Source organism: Tupaia chinensis, unplaced genomic scaffold (assembly GCF_000334495.1).
Source record: "Tupaia chinensis unplaced genomic scaffold, TupChi_1.0 Scaffold000178_1, whole genome shotgun sequence".
NCBI classification, from domain to species: Eukaryota; Metazoa; Chordata; class Mammalia; order Scandentia; family Tupaiidae; genus Tupaia; species Tupaia belangeri.
In genome coordinates this window covers 610,402-629,467 of record NW_006159653.1, presented here as the reverse complement: position 1 = coordinate 629,467, position 19,066 = coordinate 610,402, and the positions used below count along the sequence as shown (strand labels likewise).

The 19,066-nt window shown below is 59.3% G+C and overlaps 2 protein-coding genes across 2 annotated transcripts in view; both read right to left on the bottom strand.

Annotated features, from left to right (window-relative positions):
* The window catches only part of WFIKKN1 (WAP, follistatin/kazal, immunoglobulin, kunitz and netrin domain containing 1), a 3,818-nt gene extending 3,043 nt beyond the window's left edge, over positions 1-775 (bottom strand). The window contains exons 1-2 of the mRNA XM_006146356.3: positions 589-775; positions 6-117 (exon numbers count right to left, since the gene is read on the bottom strand). Coding sequence (XP_006146418.1) covers positions 6-117; positions 589-759 — 283 coding nt within the window. The 5' untranslated portion in view covers positions 760-775. The remainder of the gene's footprint in view (positions 1-5; positions 118-588) is intronic.
* A 1,414-nt stretch (positions 776-2,189) lies between these two features.
* The window catches only part of RAB40C (RAB40C, member RAS oncogene family), a 25,052-nt gene continuing 8,175 nt past the window's right edge, over positions 2,190-19,066 (bottom strand). The window contains exons 2-6 of the mRNA XM_006146357.2: positions 11,879-11,939; positions 8,076-8,136; positions 5,200-5,277; positions 4,712-4,934; positions 2,190-3,795 (exon numbers count right to left, since the gene is read on the bottom strand). Coding sequence (XP_006146419.1) covers positions 3,518-3,795; positions 4,712-4,934; positions 5,200-5,277; positions 8,076-8,136; positions 11,879-11,939 — 701 coding nt within the window. The 3' untranslated portion in view covers positions 2,190-3,517. The remainder of the gene's footprint in view (positions 3,796-4,711; positions 4,935-5,199; positions 5,278-8,075; positions 8,137-11,878; positions 11,940-19,066) is intronic.

Below are 19,066 nucleotides of genomic sequence, written 5' to 3'. Positions count from 1 at the left end.
GAAGCCCCGGCTGTTGGCTGGGGTGGGCGCAGCCGGGCTGCCGGGCGGGGAGCGGGCGGCCACGCAGCTGTGCAGCCCGCACACGTTGGCACAGCACTTCTCGGAGGCCTTGCAGTCCTGGGGGCAGCGCAGTGGGAGCCCTGACACCCTCCCTGCCCACCCCCAGCCCCTGCCCTGCAGCCTGCAGCTGCCTCCCTGGGCCTCAGTTTCCCCTCTAAGCCAACGGTGTTTGCTGCCCAGCCAGGCGAGCTCTGCGGCTGGCTGTTGCCACGGACAGATGGAAGACAGGCTGGACGCACAGCAGGCCCCGGGCCAGGCCAGGCTGTGAGGCAGACCACCACCCCCCACCCCACGTGTGAGAAGGCAGAGGCCAAGGCGACGCTAGGAGGTGCCTTAGGGTGGGCCTGCTCTGCCTTCAGGAGAGTACATGGCGTCCAGGGCGGGAGGGGCAGGTCTGGTGAGGAAGGGCCCTTGTTCCTCAGTGAGAACAGGGGTGGGGCGTCCCTTGCAGGGCTGTGGACTCGTCAGGAGCCCCAGAAAGGGGGGTTGCCTGCCCAGGTGCTTGCCCCCGGCCCTCCCCAAGCTCACCTGGTCCCCGACGCACTCACGCTCACAGGTGCTCTGGGCGTCCACCCACAGGTTGGGGCTCAGCTGGTTGGGGCACACACCCGGGTGGCCCCCAGGCCCTAGCAGCAGGTCAACCCGTGAGGTCAGCCCGACCAGCAGCAGCAGAGGCAGGAAGGGCGGTGGGGCCGGCATGGGGACTGCAGGGCGGGGTGGCTGCCGGGATGCAGAGCCCAGCTCCCTTGGGCGACCACCCACCAGGCCTGCGTCCTCGGGCCCTTGTGCCCGCACTCAGGCCCCTCCCCACACAGGTTCTCTTTGTCCCCACGGCCACTGACGTCCAGGACAGTGGGCTCCGGATCTGGAGCTCTCAGAGTCCGCCCATGAGGTGCCGTCCCTGGCTGGCCTGGCCTGGCCGTGTCCAGCGGCTCCCAGGCCTCCCGGCTAGTGGGTTCGGGCAGGGGGAGGAGAGCAGAGGGCCATTGGCCGTGAGGGTCACAGGGTGAGAAGGGCCGGCTCCGAGGGGTGGGGGCAGGGGTCTGTAACCCGAGCCCCTCCCTCCACACCAGCGGGCTGGGCTGAGCTGGGGATGAGGCCTGCTGGGATCAAAGTCTCCCTGAAGACCCTCCCACCCTTGGTTCAGGAAAGGGGGCAGGGTTGGGAGGCCTTTTGTCCTGGACCCCTCAGAACCCCCATGAACTGCACTGGCCGGAGGGGTAGATGGGCAGGGTTAGGGTTAGGGTTAGCCACTCCCCACCCACAAACTGACCATGGCCTGCAGCTCCCCGGACAGGTCTGGCTGACACAGGGCGCCTGATTCAGCCTGGCCTTGGGGGGGGAGTCTGTGCCTTCCTGGGGAAGAGCCAGCCTCCATGACCCTGAAAGGCCACCTTTGCCAGGACTGGGGCAGAATTCGAGCCTGCTGGAGAGGACTTTGCAGCTGGGGCCCCTTTACTGAGGGGTGGGGGTGGAGCCTCATTCCCAGGGGCCCTCCTACTGCCCTGGGGCACCTGACTCCCAAGGGAGGAGGCCCAGGGCACCTGCGGGGAGGGGCAGCCCTGGAAGTCCTTGAGGAACCACGGCTGGGGGAGGTGGGGTGCTGGCCAGGCCCTGAGGGATTTTGGAGACAGGATGGAAAATGTCCTGGTGACCCTGCATCTGACTAGAGTGAGATGGGGTGGCCACCAGGCACCCTGCGTCCTCTGCCCTGGGCCAGGCATGGGGGCCACCGCAGCCTGGCAGTCCAGGGACCCCGGCTTCTCCATGGTCCCCATGGTCCCAGCGTGGGGGCCATGTCTGGGTGGAGGATCCTCCTCAGTGAAGCTGAGCCCCAGCACCCACCACACCCCTGCTGAGCACGCCTCACTGGCAGACATGGCCCACAGAAGACGCCGAGCTTGGGTCCGGCCTGCCCGGGGCTGTCCAGCCAGCTTGCGGGCTCAGGGCGGGGTGGTGGGCCTCTGCTGTTGGCCACTGGGCTCCTGCCCACTGAGGAAAACAGGGCTGTCTTGGCCCTCGGGCCAGGACCAGAACCCAGTGGAAAGCAAGCAGCGGGGCAGGGAGCATGGCCGCCAGGGGTGGAGGGGCCGTCTCTGCAGCCAGGAGTGGATGAGGCAACAGGCGGGTCTGGCTGATCACTTTACTGTACAAAGGGAGGGGCGGTCTACAGAGGCCCGAGACGGTAGTGTTGGCGGCAGCTGGGTAGTGTTGGTGACGCGAAGGCAGGACAGCCAGGCCTCGTGACCAATCCCATGACTGCTCGTAATGCCAAAGGGTCCTACTAGCAGCAGGCGGGCGGGAGGGGGTATGCCTGGCCTGGCCAGGCCTCCCAAGTGCCTGCAGCTCACAGGGCCACAGCCCTCCCAGAACAGCCACCACGCAGAACCACTGCTGGAGAGGAGCGCCTGGTGGGAGGGGGACCGCCAGGCCAGGAGGTAGAGTTGAGCACCAGTGCGACCAGGGCCAGGACGCTGAGCCACCAGGCAGGCAGGCCAGTGCAATGGGGAGGGGAGGGTGGTCCAGGGGGCGGAGTCCCCGGGCATGGAGCGCTGAGAGTGGCAGCGCAGTGTGGGGGTCAGCGGCTGCAGGGCACTGCCACGCACCTGCCTCCAACAGGCTGACACCCTCCACAACCACACAGGACAAGGCGGCCACTGGGGTACATCGCTCAGTAGCGTCAGGGTGGCCAGAGCCCTCACAGAGCAGAAACACGGCAGCGAGTGCGGCCGCGACAGGGACTCGGGCCAGGGCTGACCCGCAGGGTGCGCCAACCACAGCCAGCAGGGCGACAGGCTGCGAGTGGCTCTGGAACACCAACGTCTTTGTGCAGTGGAGGCGCAAGGACAGCGAGGTCCCCCGCCTGATGGGCATGCACAGCCAAGGCACGGCCGCAAGCACACCCCTGCCCCTCTCCTGGGAGCACCCGGCCCTCACCGGGACAGCCGAGCAGGCTTCACGGCGCCATGCTCTCACTGGCTGCTGGCCACAGGCCAGGGCCCAGGTCACTGCCAGCTTGTGGGGCCTTCCCACTGGCCTCCACGTACTCGAACTGAGAACTCTAGCAGCGACAGCCAGTCCCTCCCGTCTGATTCAGACACTGTCCTTCCAAAATGCCACCAGCTCGTCCCACAGCTGTGGCTGTGCACCGCTCTACACAGGGCTTCCCACTTCCCCTTGGAGACATACAAACAGGAGAGGCGCTCTCTGAATAAATAAGGCGAGCCGGGCCCTCCCAGCCTGAGTCCCAGGGTGCCCGCGCCACCCGCTGCGGCCCGTCTGGCCATCCGTTGCGCGTCCTCTGTGCAAGCGCCTTTTCTGCCTGGTCAGGCAGGAAAACGTCCGGGTGCTGCTGCAGGACTGTGGCCGAGTGCAGCGCTGGGACCAGCGCCCGGCCAGGGCACCCCGGCTCGGTCCCCAGTGTCTGCACAGGGTGGCGCCTGGCCAGCCGTGCCTGCTAGGAGATCTTGCAGTTGCTCCTTGAGCAGTTCTGGGGAGGGCTCTGCGGGGGGCGGATGGACTTGGACCTCTTGAGGCTGTTGCCCTTGCTGCTGCCCCCTGCCCCGCTGGCCAGGGAGTAGGAGCGCCCGTGCATCATGACAGCGTTCATGCCGTTGGCCATCGAGAAGGACTTGAGGTGGCTCTTGATGGTGACCGGCAGCGGAAGCTTGTCGATGAGGTGCACCGGGGTGCAGGACACAATGGCGCGGCAGCAGAGGTCCTGCAGGCTGAACACTGCGGGCGGCAGGCGGGGACAAAGGCAGGCCGAGAGTGAGCGTGCCCGCCGGGCAGGTCTTCACACTCCCAGTGGCCTTGCGGGGACAGGGTTTCTCGGGACCTGGACAGCACCATGCCCGGCAGCCCAGCACACCTGGCTTGTCAGGGGGCTGCTGCCCTCGCCTCCCTTCCACTCCCAGACCCGCTGGGGTGCTCGGGGGCGTGAGCGCGATGGGGCACACCTCAGGGCACAGCTGAGGCTGAGTCGGGGGCACTGGAGGCATGGCTCCCGGTGCCTCAGCCTGAAGTGGGCCAGACCACCGTGCAGTGGGAAAGGGCAAGCCCCTCTCTGGGAGGCCCACGGGAAGATTCCAGCTCACATCCAGAGACCTCCAGAGGTGCCAGAACACGCCTGCCCGTGACCCAAGGCTGGCGGTGGCGGACTCTCTGGGGTCTCGTGCGCTCTTGTTTATGGAAATAAACTTTCTAAAAGGGCCAGCACTTGCAGGAGCGGGTCCCATGTGGCCGACTGCGGTCTGGGCTCTGGCCCTGGTGGCTTGAAAAATGCGCTGTGTGTGTATATGTATGTGCATGTGCAAATGTGCACACGTGTCCAAAGTCCTGACGGGAGGAAGGGAGGGTACATGGCATAGCCACGCCCACTGAGGCGCTCTGGCAGCTGACAGGAGGGCTCCCCAGGCCGAGCGGCAGGGAGCGCTGTGGCTACGGGGCGGCCTCCACGTGCACCCACTGCCCACTGGGATGCTCAGGATGGCCCAAGCCAGCAGACACAAGGCTGGAAGCTGGCTGAGCACAGGGGGTAGGGCGGGCGGAAGGAGGGCCACGGCCCTGAGAGGGACACTGGGGGTGGGTCACTGGAGCCGCACAGGGCCTGCCTGGAGCCTGGGCCACCCCGCCTGCGCGCGATGCCCACCTCGGTTGGGCCTCCAGATCTTCTCCATGCCATGCCGCATGAGCACGATGCGCGACAGCTCGGTGAAGGACTCCGTGACGTTGAAGTTGCACAGCGGGCTGACCTCGAAGAAGGTCATGCAGTTCTTCTCCGCGTAGGCGCGCGCCTGCTCTGTAGGCACTTGCCGCTTGAAGGCCAGGTGAAGCCGGTTCCCAACCAGGATCCGGGGGACCCCGGGAGCATGCTTTGGGGGACACGGAGCTCAGCAGAGGTACAAAGCAGGGCCCCCCTCACTGTCCAGACCAGGGAACAGGGTGAGGCTGAGAAAGGTCTGGGGGGGTCTGGCCAGAGGGCAGCCGGTGCTCAGACCCCAAGAGACAGGCCTCCTCCAGTGTGGGGCCCACTGCCGCGTGGCCGTGGTGCTGTCTGGGATGGCCTGCAGGCGCTCAGGGCTGGCACGGGAGGACAGGGGCACCGCCTCCCGCAGCGCCGGACATGCACACACTCACCTCGTCGATCTCCTTCATCCACCGGTCAATGCCGTCGAAGGACCAGCGGTTGGTGATGTCATACACCAGGAGGATGCCCTGCAGGGAGACGCAGGTCACCCCGCCTGGGCCTGGCGGGTGGCGCACAGGGTTCCCCACAGAGCTCCAGGGAGCACATGTGCCCTCCGGCAAATTAAAAGCCAACAGGTGGCTTGAGAGCAAAGGCGCTGGACTCGGACTCAGCAGACTGCAGTTCGAGTCCCAGACCTGGAGGCTTGCTTTCTCACTTTCCTTCTCTCTCTCGCTCTCTGGAGAGTTACGAAACTAATAATCATAGATTAAAAACTAAGTATTTTTAAAAAAGAAAAAGAAAAACAGGCTGAGCCCCGAGTGCGTGAGTCCCCAAAACCCTGAAGAAAGTGGAGAAGGGACTGCAACACGGCCATGGGGGTCCTCACTCCAACGGCCCCCAGGCCCCCTCTGTGAGCACACGCACCCTACGGCAAAACTTAACAGAGAACAAAGCACACGGAGCGCATTACGTGGAGAGGTTACGGGGACAGGGCAGTAGGCCCGGAGGCCGAGGTGGGCCAGCCCACGTGCTGACATGTGCCCCAGTTCCCCAACAGGACATTCACTGGGACAGGCGAGGGCAGCCCCCCGTGGGCTGGATGGTACCCCGAGGAAGTCAGGGCACCCGGCCACCGCCTGCACGGAGTAGAAGGGCCCTTTCTGAGAAGGGGCAGCAGCTCCCAGACCCAGGCAGTATGGACCAGGCCGGCCAGGGATCTGCCAGGGGTGCAGCAGAGAGGCCCCTCTGAGACTCTATTACAGCAACCCTGGGGCCCACCACCCACCGTGCCTCAGACAGAGCGGGCAGGTGTGCTCCACCATGGCACTGTTTTTTGCTTTGTTTTGTTTTTAAGCTTTGTTACAGGGCATGAGCTTGCCAGGCAGAGACATCAGCCATAGGGGCCACACCGCAAACCCCTCTCTGTCACCTCCTCTCGGGGTTCTGGGCACGCATGCACATGTGCCCCCTAAGATCTTAAAGCTGTGGGGTTCGGGACTCAAACCGAGCAGCTGTCCAGGGAAGACCCAGTAGCCTTAACCATCATGCCGCTGACTGGTCCTACATTCTATTTCTTTCTTTTCTACTTATTTTTTTTCTTAAGAGAGGTTTTTGCGGGACCAGCAGTTGGCTTAACGGCTACGTTGCTGGACTCCCATGTAGTCGACTATGGTTCGAGCCCGGACTCAGTGGCTTTAACTCACGCCAGGCGCGTGTGCGTGCGTGCCCAAGATCCTGAGAGGAGAGTGGAGAAGGGATTGGGGTGTGGCCATCCCCCCTGGGGGGTGATTTCTCACTTTCTGTCTCTCTGGAGAGTGCACGTGCCCTATAGCAAAACCTGGCGCGGTGCCTATAAGAAAACCCCACAAAAAAAAAAAAAAAAAACAAGGAGAGAGAGAGGTTTTTGCTATAGGGCACTTGTGCTCGGGACCCTGGGCTCGCACACACTGGGTCCAGGACGCGAGCCGTGGTCAGCTCCAGGGGAGTGCAGTGACGTATACGCCATTACTGCTTCCTACATTCTGCTCCAGAGCCTGGTGATAACTAAGGAAGCTGACTCCCACACGGCCAACTGCAGTTCAAACCCAGCCCCGGTGGCTTGCAGTACACACCAACCACATGTGTGTTTGTGCTCCCAGTCCTGGTGGGCTGGAGAAATGGAGGCCAGGGGGCTGCAGTGTGGTCACACCCACTGGGGCATTTGCACCCTCTCCCTAGTAAGTGCACTGCTCACTAGCAAACAAAATATGATTAGAAACTAAAGAAACCAGTATTTTCAGGCACAATAAATACCAGCTCCCTTGGGGGCCGGCAGGTAGTGTAGTGGTTAAGGCACTGGACTCCCACATGTCAACTGCAGTTCAAGTCCTAGACCTGGCAGCATGAGAATCATGCCAGGCAAGTGTGCAAGCATGTTCAAACCCCCTCTCATTGTCTGTCTCTTCCCAGTGAGCACACGGCCTATGGTGAAACCCTTAAAAGGCACATACATACATACTGGCCCCCCCTCCCGTGCAGGAACGCTCCGGAGAACTTGTGTTCCTCAGTGTCACCCGGATGTCCCACACATGCTGCCGCCTGCTTGGCCCCAGGGCCCCTGCACACCCATGGAGCTCGGCCAGCCGTCCTGACAGTGCCGTAGGCCATGCCGTGCCCAGCATGCCGTGGCTCCCAGCTGCTCTGCCTGCACTGCGGACCCTGGTGACGTCCTACGAGCACACGCTCTTCACTTGCCCACGAGAAATGCTCGGCAGGCGGCTCGGTGTCACGGGGTTTAGAGAGACAAAGACAGTGAGAGGGAAGGTGAGAAATCACTCCGGGGGTGGCCACGCTGCAGCCCCTCCTCCAGTCTCCTCCTGGGATCTTGGGCACACTCACGTGCGCCGGCGTGATTTTCAGGCCAGCATGTCTGGCACTCAAACTGCAGTCAGCCATGTGGGAGTCCATCTGCCGGCCCCCGTGACTATCTACTGAACTGGGACTGACGCACAGAACAGAGTGAGGTGTGAACGTTCTGATGAGTTCTGAAAAACACCCAGGCCTGTGTAGCTGCGGCCCATATCAGAACAGAAGTCAGAGCGAAGCCCCCGCACCCCAAACTGCCCCAGCTCTGCCAGAAGCCGCTGGTGCCTGAGTGCAGGGAGCTACAGCCAGCTGTCGTGGCTCTCCGCCCACCCGCCTCCTCAGGGGAAGGGTGGCAAGCAGCTCCCCTCGCCAGTTTCCCCTGGTAGAGAAGAGCCCACGTCCGAATGCCAAGACAGCCTCAGGGATGGAAGGTGCTCGGCGAGCTGGCTGAGTCGCCCGCCGAGTGCAGCACTGGGCTTACCTGGGCGCCCCTGGAGTAGGATCTGAAGATGGTGCAGAACCGGCCCTGGCCCGACGTGTCCCTGCAACACAGGGGAGGGTCAGGGGTGCAGCGGCCACGGCCCCTCAGCCTATACACCATACACCAGACTGGGGGCCTGCCTGTCCTCTGTCCGCTCTGCAGCCTGCACGTCCAGGCAAGGCCGGGAAGCAGGTGGCCGAGCAGACATGGATGGCCGTACCAGGAAGGCGCTGTCCCTACGTCGGGCTGGCTGCGTCCACTGGGTTGAGTCCGAGCCCCAGGAGTGCGGGGACTGTCCCACAGGCTGGAGAACACAGGCCTGGGCATCCCAGGACACACTCTTTGAGGTGAACCCCAGTCCAAGGCGAAGGGGCCATGGGCTCTGAAAACACGCCGGGCATGTGTGCGGGCGCGCCAGGAACCCTGAGAGGAGACTGGAGGAGGGACTGTGACATACTCGTCCCCTGGGGGTGATTCCCACTTTCCCCTGGGCGTCCCCGCCCCACAGACCTAGCCAAGGAGCAGGGTAGAGCACCCGACTGACTCTCCTGATTTTTAAACTTAGCTCTCCGCTGCTTCTTTATTCTCACCTCCCCCACCCCGTAGGACAGGCCAAGCAGCAGCCACCTACGCTTGAGTTCCGAGCGGCCCCATGTGCGCACCACGCTAGCACACTGCACGGTTTTCATTTCTTGTCAAAAAAAATTGTTTTGTTTATGTGTTTGTCTTTTTTCCTCTAGTTTTCCCTTTCTCACTTCTCTGCTCGGCCTTCATAAGGCCTAGGTGCGCAGCAGCCAACACCTGAATACTTGCAGGGTCAGGTTAGCCCTCAATTTCCACGGAGTCGGCTGTGCAAAGGGAGAAGGACGGTGCGGCTGCGCGGCTGCAGGCCCCTCCTCCTGCACTCTGAGAGCTCAGGTCTAACTCCCAGAACGAGGAGGAAGCATATAGCCCATCGGATGACCAGAAACCTCCAGAGAGACACAGAGACATGAGAAAGAAGAGAACCTCTCTCCTCTAAGGGGAAAGACGAACTCCTCTTCCTCCAGAGAATACAGGGGACTGATGGAAATGTCAGATACAGAATTAAAATACTCAGAATGACAAAGCGAACAGGGATGCAAGAGAATGGAGACAGCAGACGCCAGAAGATGCAGGAGACAAGAGACACCAAGTTCCAGGAGGTGGGGAGTCCTTGCACGGTCTGAAAGAGATGCACATCATAAAAAGAATCAAACGGAACTGCTAGAGATGAAGGCTGCAATACAGGAAATCAGAACTGCCCCTGAAAAGATCCAAAGCAGGGAACCAGCAGGTGGCGTGGTGATTAGGGCACTGGACTCTCCCACATGGTTGACCACGGTTCGAGTCCTGGACTTGGTGGCTTGCTTTCTCACTTCCCTTTCCTCTCTCTCTCTCTCTGTGTTTGTGGTCAAATTAAAATAATCGAATGAATGAATAAAATTTAATAAATAATTCCTTTAAAAAATCCAAAGCAGATTAGAACATGCAGAAGATCGAATCTCAGATGTAGAGGATAGAATCTCTGACCTAGTAAATTTCACCAAAAAGACTGAGAAGATAACCACAAAAAATGGGAATGACATTCGAGTTACTAGAGACCATGAAAGGCCCAACATCCAGACCATCAGTGTCCAAGAAGGTGAGGGAGCTAATCGGGGCACCAGTAATCTGTTCCATGAACTCCTGGAAGAAAACTTCCCAAACCTACAGAGGCACTCAAATATCCAGACCCAAGAAATACAAAGGACCCCACAGAATCGACCTACGAAGATCTTCCCCGAAGCATGTCAGAGCCAGATTGACCAAAACCACAGAGACAAGGTACTACGATTGGGAAGAGAGAAACGTCGGGAACCAGCAGTTTGCGTAATGGCTATGTCACTGGACTCCCACGTAGTCGACCGCGGTTCGCGTCCCGGACTCGGTGGCTTAAAACTCACACCGAGCGCGTGTGCGTGCGTGCCCAAGATCCCGAGAGGAGAATGGAGGAGAAGGGATTGCGGCGTGGCCATCCCCCCTGGGGGGTGATTTCTCGCTTTCTGTCTCTCTCTCTCTGTCTGTCTGGCGAGCGCACACGCCCTATAGTGAAAACCTCTCCAAAAGAAAAAAGTCAAGTTGCTTTCAAAGGATGTCCCATCAGGCTAACATCAAGACTTCTCGATGGGAACAATGTGAGCAAGGAAAGAATGGGAATAAAAACCCAAAGTGGTAAGTGAAAACCAATTTTAACCAAGAATATTATATCTGGCAAGACTGTCCTTCACATTGGTTAGAAAACCCCAAAACGTTCTCAGATAAACAAAACCTGAAAGAATTTACCAACACCGGACCAGCTCTTTAAGAAGTGTTGAAGGGAGTGTTAGACCAGGAAAACTAAAGACAGACAGAAATAAGAGAACAAGAAATGACCAAGAAAAAGGCCAACTTAGGGGACCAGCAGGTGGCATGGTGGTTAAGGCGCTGAACACTCCCACATGGCTGACCAGGGTTCAAGTCCTGAATCTGGTGGCTTGCTTTCTCACTTCCTCTCTCTCACTCTCACCCTCTATCTCTCTCTGGTCAAACTAAAAAATAAAATGAAAGAATAAATAAAATAAAATAAATAATTATTAAAAAAAAAAGGCCAACTTAATAGTGGGGGCAAGTTTAGGAATATCAGTAATAATAATCAAAGCTAACTTCCAGGACTTAAATGGAAAGACCAGCCCAAAGAGGTACTGCAAATTCAATAGAAGAGAGATTAACTACATGAATCTGAACTGCTGAAACAGAATTTTTTACTTTAAACTAAAACATTACTAATTTTCTTTGATGCTTTAATTTCCATATTTAAGGATTTTTGACTTTTTAGCATCTACCTACTGTTTGAACAGAATTCTAATCTTTTTCCTGGCTTTAAGTTTTAAGAAATTTTCTCTTAATATTTTTTTATTTTGATCTATTAAAACTAAAAACATTTTTTTTCAAATTAAAAAATGCATTGGGACCAGCAGTTCGTGTAATGGCTATGTCGCTGGACTCCCATGTAGTCAACCGTGGTTCAACTTAAACATGCTGGGTGCGTGTGCGTGCGTGCCCAAGATCCCGAGAGGAGAATGGAGGAGAAGGGATTGCAGCGTGGCCATCCCCCCTGGGGGATGATTTCTCGCTTTCTGTCTCTCTGTCTCTGTCTGTCTGGCGAGCGCACGTGCCCTATAGCAAAAAACTATTAAACAAACAAACAAACAAACAAAAAACAAAAAACCTCTCCAAAAAAAATGTTTTTAATACATTAAAAATACCTATGGATACCTACTTAGTGACTGCAGGGAGCTATACAGCTGCGCGAGGTGCTACTTTATAGTGTAGTATGTTCACTGTAGTAACAGACGTGTGCGTGCGTGTACACACACAGACATACATATGTATCACCTGTGCTTGCTATTCAAAGTGTTTAAGATCTTTAGTGAATCGACAGAACGTGAAAAGGAAGCATGGGAAAAGCACTACATACCAGAGACAGGGTGGGGCGGGGATTGCAGGGGTGAGAGGTAGCGAGTCGGGGGAGGGGAAAGCAAAGTGTTTAAGAAACAAGAAAGAGGAGACCGTGCTGCTGACACGGTGCCACCGCCCGAGCCACCGTGCACATGCTCTGGCGTGAACTCACTGTGCAGTGATGTGCAACGAGCGGTCTGCCTGGAGGGCCGGTCCAGGGCCACGGCAGGAGTGCCTTCCTGTCTGTCTAAGGGCCTCCCCTCAGCCGTACCCCTACCGACAGTGGCGGCGCGGGGCCGACTCACCAGAGCTCCAGCTTCACACGTCGGCCGTCCAGCAGGATGGTGGTGGTCTTGTAGTCGATCCCTGCGGGGAAGCAGAGCACACTGAGGGCACGGGGACTCGGAGGCAGGCCCAGCAACGGGCCACGCTGTGACCACGGGGGCGACTTCTACTCAGCCACAGCGACCCACCAGGAGGCCTTCTCAGGCCAAGGGCAGTGGCTCCGGCCTGCCCACTGCTGCAGGGTGGGCCACAAGGCAGGCCAGGACGTGGATGAGGCCGTCGAGTGGCACGGCCTCCCTGGCCGGCCACTAGGGGACATGCTCTTGCCAGAAACCGGGTCTCCCTCTGCCGCCTCATAGCACCCGGCTGCTTCCCCCAGTGGGCACTGGCCAGAGGGTGGTATGGGCGCAGAGGACAGCGCCAGGTCTGCAACCCAACCGGCCTCCTGGGCACTCTGGCGCGGACAAAGCATCCCTGGGCTCCCAGGTTCACTGCAGCCCCAGCAAGGCAACTGGGGCACGCCGGGCACAGAGAAGGGCAAGCTTGTTAAAATGCCCCCTCTGCAGAGCTCTCTGGAGAAGGCGTGCTTGCCAGGTCAGGCCTTCCCCGCTCTGACGGGACACAGCCAGCGTATGAGAAACGGGGGCCGGCCACCTCACCAACTCCCAGGCTACCAGCGAGCTCCCAAGCTCCCATGCTGGGACTCAGCGCCACCAACCCAGAAGCCATGGAGACACAGCTGTCCTGCCGGTTTCTCGCCGCTCCTGACACTTGTTCCAAAGGGCGTTGTTGTTTCGCCACAGGGAGTTACGGAGGGGAGAGGGAAAGTGGGGACCACCCCCCAGGAGGGACGGCCACACCACCAGCCTGCTCCTCCTCCTGGAGTTCTGGGCTGCATGCACACATGCTGGGCGTTTCTCAAGCCGCGGGGGCCGGGACTTGAACTGCGGAGTCGGTCATGTGGGGTCCAGAGTTGTAATGTAACCTCCAAGCTACCTGCTTGCCCAGAAGTGGGGGTTTTCTGTTTAAACTTAAGTGCTGCTGTTACAGAGAGGGTGTCCGTGTATCACGTCTGTGTGTGTCTGTGAGTGTCCATGTGTGTGTCCATGACTGTGTCTGAGTGTCCATGTGTCCGTGTGTCTGTGTGTCCACGTCTGTGTGTGTCTGTGTGTCCACGTCTGTGTGTGTCTGTATGTGTGTGTGTGTCCACGTGCGTGTGTCCATGTCTGTGTCGCTGTGTGCATCTGTGCCCGTCTGTGTGTTGGTGTGTTTGCGTGTGTGCCCTGTCTGGGCATCTCTGCCTGGCCCGCTCCTGAGTGCACACCAACGCCTGGTTCTCATGCACCGAAGGGCAGCAGGCACGGTGGACATGCACCCCACAGAATGAAGGGGCTGCAGTCCACGGCCCGCCACTCAGAACTACACCACGACAGTGATAAGGGGAACAGCCGGCTTCAACAGGGGCGACGGGGCTGGGCGGCGGAGTGTAGCTAAGGCGCTAGACTCCGGGTGGCTGACTGCAGTTTGGGTCCTGGACCTGGCAGCTTGAAAACCATGCCAGGCCTGTGTGCGCACATGCCTAGAATCTCCAGACGGTGGGGAAAGGACTGTGGCACACGGGGATATGCCAGGGTGCTTGCTCTCTTCAGGAGTGCACGTGCCCCCGCAGGGTAACAAATGGCACGCGAGGTTGGGCCATTGGAAGGTCCAGGTCTGGGCCTGACCTCTCCTTTGGCATGCTGGGCCCATGGTCCAGCCTGGCTATGGCTGGGTGGGCTGTGCTGCCAGACTGCTGGGCGCTGTGTCTCACTCACAGAGATAAACACACTTCAAAGTGAAAGTGGGGTGGGGGACCAGCAGTTGGCATAATGGCTATGCCACTGAACTCCCACATAGTCGACCACAGTTCGAGTACCACACCCGGTGCCTTAAAACTCACACCGGGCGCATGTGCGTGCGTGCCCAAGATCCCGAGAGGAGAATGGAGGAGAAGGGACTGCGGCATGGCCATCCCCCTGGGGGGTGATTTCTCGCTTTCTGTCTCTCTGTCTCTCTCTTTCTGGAGAGCACATGCACCCTTATAGCAAAAACCTCTCAAAAAAAAAAAAAACAAAAAAAAGAGTGAAGGTTGGGGGCCTCCTGGGCGTACTCCACAGAGCAGAACGCTCTTCTGGAGGGCACTGTGCTCAGCTGCCCACACCCTCCCTGCACCCCGTCACCCCAACCCCCCCACCGCCTCCGTCACTCCCACCTCCTGCCTCTCCGGGCGGATACTCTCGGAATTATCTGTCAAACGGGAAGCGTGTGCACCCTGTGGGCGGGCCATGAGGACAATGCTTGAAACTGATTCCCACGATGGCTATGGACGCTCGCTGAGAGCCAGAACCAGGGCCACCTCCACAGGGAACTGCCTCGCACCCACAGGGCCCAGGGGCTCCCCAAGCCTGCTCTACGAGGGAAGGGGCTGCCCTGCACCAGGCTGCCCCTAGATGGCACTGTGGCCCCAGGCCTGGCCAAGAGCCACGGCTGCCGGGGCAGCGGAGCAAGGCTGGAGACCCAGACGGATTCCGAATCGGGCATGCTGGCCCTCCCCGACAACGCTGAGTGCGCCTGTTCCAGGCGGTCAGCCCATCTGCTGGGCACCGCGACTGAGGAGCCGCCCAAGGCAGGGCAGGACTGCTGGTGCAGGCCCCTCGCAGTGCCCTGAGCCCTTCTGAGGAGGCACCTGTGGACCGTGTGGCTCAGCACCCCAGGACCAAGGAGAGGCCAGCAGGGCCGCTCCCTGCCGCTGGCCCCTCCCAGCTATACTGCATGCACCAGGGAGAGCCCTTAAACCCCACCACCACCACGGACAGCGCTCGGCTCTGGGCAGCGCAGCAGGTGCAGGCCTGGTCTCCGGAGGAGGCCGAGACAACTGTCCCCACCCACTAGCCAGTAGCCACACCGCGCACTGAGCCATCCTGGGGCCCAGCAAGTGTGGCTCTGGGGTGAGAGGGTGGCAGATTCAAGTGGACAGCGCGGTCTAGCTAAGGGTGGGTAAGCAGCCATCTGAAAGGGAGACCGGAAGACGGAGAGAAGAGGATAGAGCTCCCAGGCTTGGGCCAGCAGGGCGCATGGAGGTTAAGGTACCGAATCCTACACGGCCAAGTCGGCATTCAATCCAGACAGCAGCTTGAAAAACACGTGCCTGGGACCAGCAGTTAGCGTAATGGCCATGTCGCTGGACTCCCACGTAGTCGACCGTGGTTCGCGTCCCGGACCCGGTGGCTTAAACTCACGCTGGGCGCATGTGCGTGCGTGCCCAAGATCGCCAGAGGAGAATGGAGGAGAAGGGATTGCAGCATGGCCATCCCCCCTGGGGGGTGATTTCTTGCTTTCTGTCTCTCTGTCTGGCGAGCGCACGCGCCCTATAGCAAAAACAAACAAACAAACAAACAAACAAAAACATGTGCCTATGGGACCAGCGGGGACATAACGGCCATGTTGCTGGACTCCCACTGGGCATGTGTGCACACATGCGTGCCCAAAATCCCGAGAGGAGAATGGAGGAGAGGAGATTGTGGCGTGGCCATTTCCTCTGGGAAGTGATTGCTTTCTAGCTCTCTGTCTCTGTCTCCCTGGTAAGCACACACGCTTTCTATCAAAAATCTCTAAAAATACAGGGCTGGCAGGTGGCACGATGGTTAAGGTGATGGACTCCCACATGGCTGACCACAGTTCGAGTCCTGGACCTGGCAGCTTGCTTTCTTACCTTCTCTCTCTTATTCTGTTCCACTCTGGTTAAATATAAATAAATAAATAAAGTCAAATAAAACAATTTTTTAAAAATTAAAAAGAAAACCACATACATGTGCCTGTGTGCACAAAATCCCGAGAGGAGAATGAAGCAGAAGGGACTGTGGTGTGGCCATCCCCGGGGGTTGATTTCTCACTCTCTGGCAAACACACATGCCTTATGGCAAAAAAATCTTAAAAAAAAGAGTTCCTAAGCTAAAATGTTTACGGGGGGGGGGGGAGGCAGGCACCTTGTTCTTTTTTTTCACTTTCTCTCTCTCTGTCCCTTTCTGGTCAAATTTAAATAAATAAATAAAGTTAAACAAAATAATTCTTTAGGAAAAAAATTTTTACTTGGAAGATTTTGGCCATGGACATAAAACAAATAGCGCCCCGAAGGTGGCTGGGCTCCAGACCTGGGGACTGGCTCTCTCACTTTCCCTCTCTCTCTGTAGTCAAATGAAAAAACAGTAATAATAAATAAAGTTAAATAAACAATTCTAAAACAAAAAGACGGACACGGACACGTGCCCTCGATGCCAGCCTGCTCCCCTCGTCCCAGGCCTGGGCGTGCGCGTGTGGTGGCAGACGCGCGCTCACACAGCGGCCCTGGCAGCCTCGACGTGCACGCCAGGCACAGTGTACGAGTGCCCCGAGCCCCAGCAACAGGACAGGAGGGCCGCGGCGTGGCCACGCCATGGGCCAGGGGAGCGTCGACCACCAGCCAGAGACCTGCCTCGGAGAGGGAGCGCTGGGCTCACGCTCTGCCTGCCCCACTCGCCCAGTGGGCCCTTGGACACCGAGCGGCTCCTGGAAAGTATGACAGCCACATGTTCATCCCCCCCGCCAGGCCTGGCCACTCTCGGCAACCAGCCCGGTGGCACACAGGCAAGCCTGCAACGCACCGAACACGCCCAGCGGCAGAAGCAGCTTTGCTCGTCAAGACGGGCACGACGGTACAGGTGCGCCCTGGGGGACGCACCGAGACGGGTCGGGGCCCTGCCCTCAGTCGTCCCTAGCACCTCCCCTTTGCGAAACCTGGGAGGGCAAGGACGGCTCTCCTGGACCCTGAGACCACACCCACCTCCAGCCAGGGCTGTGGAGCTGTCACAGCACTCGGGCCGTCAGTGCCAGGCCCCGGCCTGCTCCAGCAGTACCGCACACTGTGCCTGGGAAGCTTCGGAAGGCCAGAGCGGGTCCCAGATGACCCCAGTGTCCTGTCCTCGTCCAGCACTGAGTCCGGAGGGGGTAAAGAATGGTGAGCCGGGGAAGAGGCAGGTGCTCACAGGGCTGAGGATCCCCATGGAGGTTTCAAAGAGCCAGGCCTAGAGACCAGCAGTTAGCGTAATGGCTATGTCGCTGGACTCCCACGTAGTCGACCGCGGTTCGCGTCCCGGACCCAGTGGCTTAAAACTCACGCCGGGCACGTGTGCGTGTGTGCCCAAGATCCCGAGAGGAGAACGGAGGAGAATGGATTACGGCATGGCCATCCCCCCTGGGTGGTGATTTCTCGCTTTGTGTTTGTCTCTGTCTGTCTGACGAGCGCACGTGCCCTATGGCAAAAACCTCTCCAAAAAAAAATTTAAGAAAAAAAAAAAAGAGCCAGGCCTAAAGGTGAGCAGGCCCTTGCTGGGCCGGCAGAGGGTCAGCGGTCAGGCCGAGACCTGGAATGAGGCTGTGGGGAAGCCCACCTGGGCCTAAGTCCAAACAACACCCGTAGGGGGTCCTTCGGTGGCAGAAGGGAGGCCATTCAGGCGAGCACTCGCTTGGCACACGCTTGCTCTCCCCTGTAAGTTCTGATTACCAACAATAAGCGCAGGGGCCAATTCCAAGGCCTGGTGAAGAAGGGAGCTGACCCCACATGGCTGACCGCGTGGTCTCAATCCTGGTCCCGGTGCCATGGAAAACACACGGAGTGTGCGTGTGCCCCAGACCCCAAAGGCAGGGAGACACGGAGACAGGGTCGTGGAGCCACCCTGCACTGTGGAGGGCTTTCCCCCTCTCCCTCTCCGAAGGGCGTATGTACCCTTTGGCAATTAAAATAAAAACTGAAGTTGGGACCAACAGATGGCATAATGGTTACATCGCAGGACTCCCACGTAGTTGAGTGTGGTTTGAGTAGGTGAGCTTAAAACTCACGCCAGGCACGTGTGCACATGTGCTCAAAATCCCAGGAGAAGAGACTGCAGCGTGGCCACCCCGGGGGAATTCCTCCCTTTCTGGCTCTTTGTCTCTTGGCAAGGGCACAAACCCTGTAGCAAAATCTCTCTTTAAAAAAAAACGAAAGCTAGGCAAGGACTAGCTGATTACTCGCTGTGCACCGGGGCCGCGCCCACGTGGCCAAGGCAGCTTGGAAAACACTCGCGGCGCACGCCTGTGGGTGCCTGAAGTCTGACGGGGACGGGGCTGTGCCAGCATGCCCCACCGTGGGTGCTGCCCCCCAGCCCCGTGTGCACACTCCCTCTGGCAAACAAAGACACAAGACAATGAGCCCAGAGGACGCCCTGGTGCTGTCTGCTCTGGCACTGCCTCGGCGAGGCTCCAGGTGTGTGGGCACCATGGCCTTCCTCCCGCCCTGCCTGAAGGTCGCCCCACCCAGGAAACCTACCACCCGTCCATCCCAGCATCCCCAACAGGTCAGACAGCGGACTGAGGTGGAAGGGTCCACAGAGCCAGCCTGTGGCTGGGCTCCCTGTCCTGGGCAGCCTGCGAGGGTGCAGTCTGGGCCTGCCCCTCGACGGTGCGCAGTTAGACCCCACGTAGGCCCTTCCTCTGAAAGCGTCCAGGGCCTTCTTTCCTGCGTGCTGGGTGCTCAGCAGCCCTTCCCACCTAAAGGCATGCAGCTGCTCCTTGTCCTGCCCACCTGACCTCTGTCCCTCCTGGAGGCACCCTCAGCCTGTGCTCCAGTCCTGGACGGCCCACTGCCACTGCCAAGATGCGCTCTGGCTCTGACACCCTCCCTGACCACACCTGCCCTGAGACCTCCGAGGGCTCTTTAAGGGCCTTTCTCTGCTTCGGCCCTGCGCGTGCTGGAGACCTTGGCTGTTCACCCCAGAGAGAGACCCTGAGAAGCAGCAGCAAGCCAAGTGGCTCTGGCTTGGGGACTGGAAGTCGCGGCTCCCAGACTGTGAGGCACCCCCTTCCCCCTCGGGCTCCTCCCTGCTGCACAGGGCAGGCCTCCAGGAGCCCCTCGGTTTCAACGGACTTGCACTCGGGCCCATGCCAGCCCCTGGGTGCCCCCTGCTGCCTGAGCACGATGCTCCGTGGGGGACGGAGACACGCTAGCTCTCAGGTCCTGCCCTGAGCCCCACCAGCACACACACCTGGCCAGGTGCTCATGCTGACTCAGAAGGGCTCCCTGGACCCCGCTTCCCACTGTCAGCCTCTTCCGTGAGCTACTGGGATGGGGTGGATGGAGAGGGAGGAAGGGAAAG